The 9,125-nt window shown below is 38.6% G+C and overlaps 1 protein-coding gene across 2 annotated transcripts in view; it reads left to right on the top strand.

Annotated features, from left to right (window-relative positions):
* Positions 1-6,844, top strand: part of cyp17a2 (cytochrome P450, family 17, subfamily A, polypeptide 2) — a 10,265-nt gene extending 3,421 nt beyond the window's left edge. The window contains exons 2-9 of one of the 2 annotated variants that reach the window (XM_005752567.2): positions 333-453; positions 2,018-2,156; positions 2,733-2,962; positions 3,441-3,527; positions 3,879-4,091; positions 4,310-4,479; positions 4,720-4,823; positions 4,922-6,844. In XM_005752567.2, coding sequence (XP_005752624.1) covers positions 333-453; positions 2,018-2,156; positions 2,733-2,962; positions 3,441-3,527; positions 3,879-4,091; positions 4,310-4,479; positions 4,720-4,823; positions 4,922-5,187 — 1,330 coding nt within the window. In that variant the 3' untranslated portion in view covers positions 5,188-6,844. The remainder of the gene's footprint in view (positions 1-332; positions 454-2,017; positions 2,157-2,732; positions 2,963-3,440; positions 3,528-3,878; positions 4,092-4,309; positions 4,480-4,719; positions 4,824-4,921) is intronic. The other variant, XM_005752568.2, reaches the window with a different exon arrangement.
* Positions 6,845-9,125: the final 2,281 nt, after the last annotated feature.

Below are 9,125 nucleotides of genomic sequence, written 5' to 3'. Positions count from 1 at the left end.
ATATATATGTAGATATAAATGTAAAAATATAGATGTAAAAATCCATAAATCCATTATGGAAGTACTGGTTAATGTTTGGGAGGACTAGTTAAAGGATAGGAGGACAGGTTAATGTTTGTAAGTATGCATTCATTATTGGAGATCTAGATAATGTTGAGGAGGACAAGTAAATGTTAGTGATGTAAATATTAAATGTTAAATAAATATAGTAAATATTTATGAGTGGGGGAGGATGAGTTAGTGTGGACAATTTACTGATTACTATGACTAGTGTATCTCAATTCACTGTGGTCACGTTTTTATGCATCAGTGTCCGCACTGTTCCATTTCAGGTATGGGCCTCTGTTTGGGCTCTACCTCGGTCCTCACTACACTGTGGTCATAAACAGCCATCAACATGCCAGAGAGGTTCTGATGCAGAAAGGCAAGGACTTTGCTGGACGACCGAGCATGGTGAGACATGCAGATGTAAAGACAGAGAAAATACCCACATGATATTCTGTTCCAACAATTGCCCAGATTCTTCAATTTAATTATGTTTTTGCAGCTTGAAGGGCATAAAGAGGGTATATGGAGGTTCATGATCTAAATTTAATTTTAACTGGACTGGTTAGTTTCTAAAGTGGGAAATGATTTTAGGCTCTTTAGTGTTTGATTTTCTGGACTTTTTCTGGAATACTTTGGGTTTTAGGCTGTTGGTTAGACCTTTTGGTACTTAATGACACTCATGTCTTATGTGATCTGTGATAATTGAGAAATAATTTTATTCAGTTTGATAAAATTTCATTTCAACAACTGCTCCCTAAAAGAGCTTTACATTATAGGGTAATGACTCTAAAGAGCCCCCAACAATCATATCGTTATCCACCAAGCGCTTGGCGAAGGAAGGAAAAACTCCCTTTTTGTAACCTGTATATATATTGATAATGACCAGAATTCTTCAATTCTTCACTATAGCTATAGTGTACTGCTCTCCTTGTGTGTGCAGGTACACAATTCACGCAGCCAGCCAAACTCCATTTGAAAGAATACGTGAGTCAGCATATAGCGTCCAAGCTCCAGGTGCTTTATTTTACATTGCACCGCCATATACCATTGAATCTGAGTGAAACTAAAACATAAGAAGAAATAATACAATAGTAAGGTGATTAACACAATGATATATTACAAATGCCATTATCTACTCTATAGCAAGTCAAGGCTAGCAACAAAAGACAAAGACATATTCATGTAATAGGTCATCCTATGTATACATGACATGTGGTTAGCTTAGCAAATTTAGCAAATGTTACTAAAATATGGCTCTATACTGTTAAGTCAACAAGTACTTACAGACGCTGCTTTCGAAGGCATAAACAAGAAAGAGGATTGCAGTGGATAACTACAGGAACCTTTCAGCACATGTGAACCTGCTTACCCTAACTAACATGGTCATCTTCCTGTTCTGGGTCAAAGTGCATGTCACATTAACAACAATTTACAAGGCCCAGTAGGGGGCAATAAACTCAAGGCAGAACATCCAGTTTATGGAAAATTTTACCTAAATCAAAAAACTATATAACTCATATTTCATTTTACAAAAATTATTTTTTTTTTTTTTTACAAAGTTTATTTGAGGTTAACGCTTATCCATAATTATAAACCCTTCACCTTTACTGTACTTCCCACCCTTAATTAAACACATGTGAAGTCTTTCATTAAGATGCCCCTAGCTTAGTGAGAACCTCAGTAATGTAACTGTTACGTAATGTGGATTTTCCTATGTATATTTCATGCCTGTAAACCATTTCACAGCTACTCTGATGTGAAAAACACAACAGAAGAAAAACCCACTGCATTTTTAGAAAACCCTTCACAGAAATAATACTGTTGGTTTTCGTCCTTGGTGTCAGGTCAATGTCATTTCCTGTCTCTGTGCTGCTCTCAGCAGTGTCCTTGTCTGAATATTTTTCTTCCATTTTATTTTGAAGTACTGTTTTGAAACTGTTCTTACATTCGTCCTTGTTTTTCCCTGCAGGTCACCACCAACCTGCTGACCAGAGGAGGCAAAGACATCGCATTTTCAGACTACACCCCTCTCTGGAAGCATCACCGTCGCCTCGTCCACAACTCCTTCACTCTGTTCGGAGAAGGAACAACTCGACTGCAAGACATCGGTACTTGGCTCCATCCTGCCACTTGATTTTAATTCACCCATCTGTTTCGTAAAAAAACAACAAAACCCCACACTTCTAATATTTTAACAGGTTTAGCTGAAGTACACTGCTGTTTGACAGGCAAAGTAAAAAATATTCATCAAAATCAGCATCAAGCTAACGTAAACCTAAATAGCCTTCAGGTTGGCATGGGAATTCAGAAGAAATGTTTAATATAAGGCAAAAAGGAAATGCTTTTTCAAATGTGCCAGTTTATGTTGATTGTTTGATGGATATAAACAGCATGTAACTCCATAGACTATAAATAGTTTATTCAGAATATGAAGAAACAGACTTTTAGTTTTTTTTAAATGTCTCTGTATTGTACTGAAGCGATACCTACTGATGCTGGCAAAGGGTCAGGCAGTACTTTTATGTACAACCACTTCCTACCACAAGACAGTGCAGCGACTCTCTGTAACCCTGATTTATGGTACCTTCAGAAAAACCTTTAATTTCAAAAGTGTTTTGTTGAAATTCTGATTGTGCCATTTTCTGATCTTTTTTCTTTACATTTTTTATCATTTCTTTCTTCAGTTCTGTCTGAGGTGGACAGTCTGTGTGTTGAGCTGTTGTCCAGCGAAAAGCAGGGGTTTGATCCATCCTCTGCAGTAACCAGAGCCGTCACGAATATTATTTGCACACTAGTGTTCAGTGCCACCTATCGACACGGCGATGCTGAGCTGCAGGAGGTGATTCAATACAACAATGGGATTGTGGAAACAATTGCCAGGGGAGGACTGGTTGACATCTACCCCTGGCTGAAGGTATAATTCTATACTTGGTACTGAGGTGCTCTGTATACAATCTTATATCCTATATCTGTTTGAAAAAAAAGAAGAAGAAAATTGTCCTTTTTGAAAAACTCAAACTCAAACTCACTCAAACTTTATTTAAAGATGTCAACTGACAAATTAACAAATACATGTAAATATTTAACTTTAGAGGACACATTTCTTCTCACTGTGTTGCTAAAATGATCAGCTAAAACTTTCTCAAGGACTTATTGTCACCATTTGGTGACAGCTGGAGCTGTATGATTCAACTTAACCTTTACATAGAGACAAACAAAAATAAACCATGAGGACTTACTGATAAGTTGTAAAAATATGATACAAGGCCCAAATATTTGGCAGTTAAAAAAAGATCCAAAACCATCCAGTGATGGCATTTATAGTAACACAAGCAAAACATTGCTTCTTTCCTTGTCTGAATAAACTGTAAGAGTCTAACTCTATCCCGCAGGTATTCCCCAACAAGTCTCTCAGTAAATTGAAGAAGTGTATCACTATCAGAGACCAACTACTGACCCGCAAACTGCAGGAACACAAGGTAATAAACAAACTTACACTACTTTAATATAAGCAAACAGAATGGATTTTTATCATAGAAACACATCACGTAGCATCAGGAGTCACTCAAGGCTCAAAACTTGAAGATGGGTCTCTCCAGTAGGCAACGTCAGGATTTTGTCTTGGGGAAATAAGGAACACACAGCATAACAGTGTAGCATTGTGGGTATATTAAACCCTTAAAGATGAGATGAAGGTTTCAATTTATAATGTATTAAGCACGTGTTGTTGCCTGTGTTTCAAAATATATTTACATATCTTCAAACAATTCTAGAAAATTGTCTTTGATCTTGCCTGATTTTTTGTTTTGTTTTACCTGATCTGTTTTCAGTTATCAAGAAGTGACGGAGAACCACGTGACCTCCTGGATGCCTTGTTAAAGGGCCAGACTGGTGGGCAGGGTCAAAAATCTTCGGAGCCAAAAGACGACGAGTTAACTGACGACCATGTCCTGATGACAGCGGCCGAGACTTTTGGAGCTGGAGTGGAGACAACATCCACCACACTACTGTGGATTCTGGCCTACCTGTTGCATCACCCTGAGGTAGAAACATAATGTCGGTCAAAGAAATGTAAAAGAAAAGGCATTATGAGGACTTTCTGTTTATCAGCCCAACAAGAAAAACATGAAGACGTTTGGGCAGAAAACTGGCGGCATATAAGACACTTCATCCTGTGCCCTCCATCATGCTCGATGCCTTTTCTGTAGTCTTTAATTATGAATGGTCAATTTGGTCTGCCAATATGCTTCACCCACTCCAGGTCCAGGAGCGCGTGCAGAAGGAGCTGGATGAGCATGTTGGCAGTGAGCGGACTGTGACCATATCAGACCGTGGTCAGCTGCCGTACCTAAACAGTGTCATTAACGAGGGCATGAGGATCCGGCCAGTGAGTCCCGTGCTGATCCCACACACCGCTATGACCAACAGCAGGTAGACCAGTTTAAATCTGTATTGCAGCCATTGCTGATTTGTTTAGTACATTAAGTTTCTTGTTATGATGAAAATGTGAACAAGGAAACATTAGCTTATTTTCTCCATCCATTGTCTTCTGCTGAACTGAAGCACTGTTAGCTAAAAAAAGATTACAACAGAAATGCATTATAAGGTAATCTGATTGTTTTGTATAATAAGAAAACCTTAAAACCTTAAATAACTGGGGATCTCTGGTAGCATTGGAGGCCACATTGTCAGCAAGGGGACACGTGTTTTGGTCAACATGTGGTCGATTCACCACGACCCCCGTCACTGGGACAAACCTGATTTGTTCAAACCAGGTTAACAGATGCACATAAACACCAACAATGTAACTCCAGCTTTTTTTAAAAGAGCACCTGATCACACCACCTTCTCCTGTGTTGTCCCATCATTTCAGAACGTTTTCTTGACCACCGTGGTCAGCAGGTCACACCCTCCTCTTTCCTTCCATTTGGGGCGGGACCTCGAGTCTGCGTTGGCAAATCACTGGCTATCCTGGAGCTTTTCCTTTTCTTGTCCTCTCTGCTCCAGCGAATGAGCTTCAGGGTGCCACATGGTGCTCCTCTGCCCAACTTGCAGGGACGGTTGGGTGTGGTGTTGCAGCCATTGCCTTTTAAAGTTGTTGTTATTCCCAGGGCTGGATGGGAGGATGGAGGAAAATGACAGAGTGGAGGCAGACAGTCAGGCTGGGTGATGAGAAACAGAAACGTAAATTGCTCATTCCATGTCATTTCATCACGTGCCTCCTACTGCCCAAAATCCAAGCAAAAAAAAAAAAGGAAGAAAACCAAATTCAGGTGAAAGATACACCTCTTAATAGCAACAGAGAGAGGAATACCAGTTTGTGGTGTCTCTGCTGTCATTAGTTTTCTCACAAAAAACAAAACAAAACAAAAACAGAGAAAAAAATGTTTTTAAATGTTTTTGTTGCATTGTTTTTTGAGGATTCATGTTTGCAAGTCCTTTATCCAATATGAAATTTTACATAAAGATGTGAATCTTAACCTTGGGATTTTTTTCAGGCAAAGGGGAGATTTTATTAAAGCTTATGAACTGTGATGGAGCCATACCATAACCATAATGCACATATAGCTAAGAGAGTAAGCTAAGCACTTCCATAACCATTAAACTAACCCATTAAACCATCATTCTAGTCAAAATATTCTATATTGTTGTTGTTCTTTAGGAAGCTCTTTGTCGTAACATACTTCCATCATATTTGGATAAAACAAAAAACACAGTTATTTTGTTAAATAAACATTGGGTAGATCTGACCAATAAACGTGTTACTAATTAGTATAAAATTATTATGAAGTATACCATATAAAGTATTAGTATAAAACTAGCAACTATCCCCTGCCACTATTGCCGTTTTTAGGGGGTTTTCCTACCTGTGCAGTTTGGTCAGTTCAAGTCAAACTCTGGTTGAGAGGTGTCACACTTTGCGCTTGGTAACAGGAATGTCCTGTGGATTTTTCCCCACATTTTGGCTCACATGATAACAGTGTTTTAATGACCCACAGGAATGCTTCAAAAAAAATATGACCAAGAGGGGTTAAGTACTCTGGGCTGTCAGTTATTTTAGAAGAATCCTCCTGGATGCAAGGCAAAACAACTTCACATAGTCCAGTTGACTTCATTTTAACCATTCAAGGTGTGTTCAGTTGTGAATATGGGCATCACACTTAGACGTGGGCCAATATGAGTGGACAGAGACCCTTTAGTGGCTTTGGTCGGGTTTCAAACAAACTCCAAAGCAGTTTTTTATAGAACCATCCGACTCAAGTACTCGGTCTATGCTGCAGTTTTGAGTTAGACGGCCCGTAGCCAGCCATGGTCTGCAATCTGGTGTGCAGCAGAGCACTACAGACACAGACTACAGTTCATCCTGAAATATCATCTAATATAATGAGTTTGTAAACTACAGGTATGAAAATGCCCTGAGAAGGTTGACAAGAAATTGTTTGACTTGGTAGTTTTATGCTGAATTCCCTTCCTGACACGACAAGCAAACTTATGTCCCCGGCTGGAATCAAAGTTTACCACCACACTATGAAACCAGGTACTGATTTCTTCTTTAAATAACAGACAAAAAAATGTACAAGAACACTGTAAATCCTTAGAAATGTTAGTGTAATGGTGGAACCTTCCCTACAGCTTCAAGCTGCTAATACCTTCAAATTTTCACTACTTTTTTTAAACTTTAGTATTAACGACTATGTGATAATTTTATTACTTGTTCAATCATCATCTGTAATTGTTACAAAATACAGTCTGTCATTATTATTATTTCAAATGAATAAATGATGACTAATCTTCAGTGTGGTTGTAGCACTTCTTCATTTTCTGTCCTATATGGATGAAATGTTGTTCTACTAGAAAGAGCAGAAAGACAGTTTTTTTTTTTTAGATTTGACAGTTTATTCAGTATATTTTCACACACTTTTAGAACAGGCTGGTTTAGTTGGATCACACACACATACACTCATACATACACGCTAGCTATTAATTTAGTATTACTACTAATTAGCTCGGTTGCCATTGTAATATTAATGGGTTTTAACAACTAATCTCTTCAGTGCTTCTTTCGACATCGCCGACAAACCTCATGCATACAGGAAGGACAGAAGAGATTACTAGAAGAGCATAGCATCCTTTAGACAGAGGGATGGATCCCTACAATAGAAGGAACAACAACACTTTCAGAAAATTAAATAATTTTGCTATACACCACAGGTGAAGCTGCTTACAGTTGCATCGTCCAAAAAGTGAAAATTGATCAAAGAGCCAAAAAGAGAAATTTGGTTATTCGAAAATCTAAACGGACTCTAGTCATGTTAAGATCTGTGTTTGTTTCACAGGGTAAGATAATAATAACAGGGTACAAACTCTGCATGACCAAATACTGACTGTACCATGACCATGACCAAACATTTGGTCATCAGACTTTAGTTCCAAATTTAGTCTTTTGTTAGCATCAATGTAGGCAGTTTTACATAAAGAGAACAGGTCACCCCAAAAATTAAAACATGACTCATTGCCTCCAAATAGCTCCTGCTCCTGGATCTCAGGATGGACTTCCATTTATAGCCCCCACCATTAGCAACTCTGATGAGAAGTTATGATGAGAATACAGCTTTTAGCTTGTAACATTCGCCCACAATCTTCACGTAATCATCAAACAAGCATGCGTCTTTCTCCAGAAGTTAAATAAACCTGGTCTCTTCTGACTTCAGCCAGAATGTCAATGACGCAATAGGTCATCTGGCTTACAATCCATCACAATTCACTGCTTATTAACTTGAAAATAACAAACTGATCTTGACCTTAAGTACAGTTTAGGTGAAGACACATTAGTTGATCATTTTGTGCAAGTTCCACTAAAACTTCGCAAATACTTCAGGAAGAGTAGAGATTCTTGTGAACTATTAAGAGAAGGCAGATGCCTCAACATGGTCAAAGTTCAACGATCCTTTGGCCAGATGAGCTAAAATAACAAGATGGTATGGCCTTTAAGATAAGGAACCACAGAGTAAGATTACAGCAACTATGGTATACTTTTATAAAATGGTCTAAGAAGAAAACCATTTCAGTGGTTAGCCAATGGGCTGGGTAGGTGATCAGTTCCCTTTAATGGTTACACTACCTCAAATGTATGGAGTCAGAGAAAAACAGGAACTTAAATGCTTTTACATGGATACTTTTTGACTCTGTTTGAGCAAAACGTTTAAAATAACACATTGTGACACTACAAACATGTGACCTGTCGATGCAAAACCTGTCAACGTGCTAGTAAATGTAAAACTCTTCAGTGCAAGAGAACACTTGTTAACATCTGATGAAAATGATAAGTCCTGGTTTAACTCTAACAAAAAGACAGAGACTGGGGTTTCCAAAAGTTATTCAGTTCTAAAATTAGCCTCACATTCAAGGAGACTGGGTACAATGGGTCGAAGATTTTATCCCCAAAACGCCAAAGGAGACAGTTACCATGTTGGCTTCCAAGAGCTTCAGTAAAAACTCTTGATGGTCAACATGTCACAGCTCTAAAGTCACAATCACACAGCTCTAGAGACTCTTTGACACTGACTGGCAACTCCTGGTTGCAAGGAAATATTTAGCATTTCCCAACTGGTTGCAAGTGGCTTAACAATGGCAAGTGACTTCTGGTAACCACTAGTTACCAGGGAAAAATGTGTATTCCCCAAACGGTTGCCAGGTGGCTGCTTGATGCTGCTTGGTAAAATAAGTCACAAGATAGAGATGATGTTGAGTCTAAAACCTTCTTGCCTTTGCTTTGGTTGCTAGGAGATTGCAGTGGTTGCGTGATGCAGAATTATCTGCAAACACTTATCACTGAGTGGCTTCGAAAATGAAAAGTGCAACATAAAGTTTAATAAGATTGTTTCCCTCCAAAGTAAAAGTTATGCCCTTTCAAACAAGATGGTATCAATGGTTTCTATTTCAGCCCCATGTTGCCCTGTGTTGCACTCTTCAGACCTTCAGAACCACCAGTGAGTAGTTTGCAACTGTTTGCAGACAAGTCTGCATCTTCAGTATAAACTACAGGAAACTGCTGCAATCTGCTAACAATCAAAGAC

This window comes from Pundamilia nyererei, unplaced genomic scaffold (assembly GCF_000239375.1).
Source record: "Pundamilia nyererei isolate P.nyererei 1_Seehausen unplaced genomic scaffold, PunNye1.0 scaffold00366, whole genome shotgun sequence".
In the NCBI taxonomy this organism is placed as follows: Eukaryota; Metazoa; Chordata; class Actinopteri; order Cichliformes; family Cichlidae; genus Pundamilia; species Pundamilia nyererei.
Note: the sequence above shows the minus strand (reverse complement) of the source record. Positions and strands in the feature narration are given on the sequence as shown.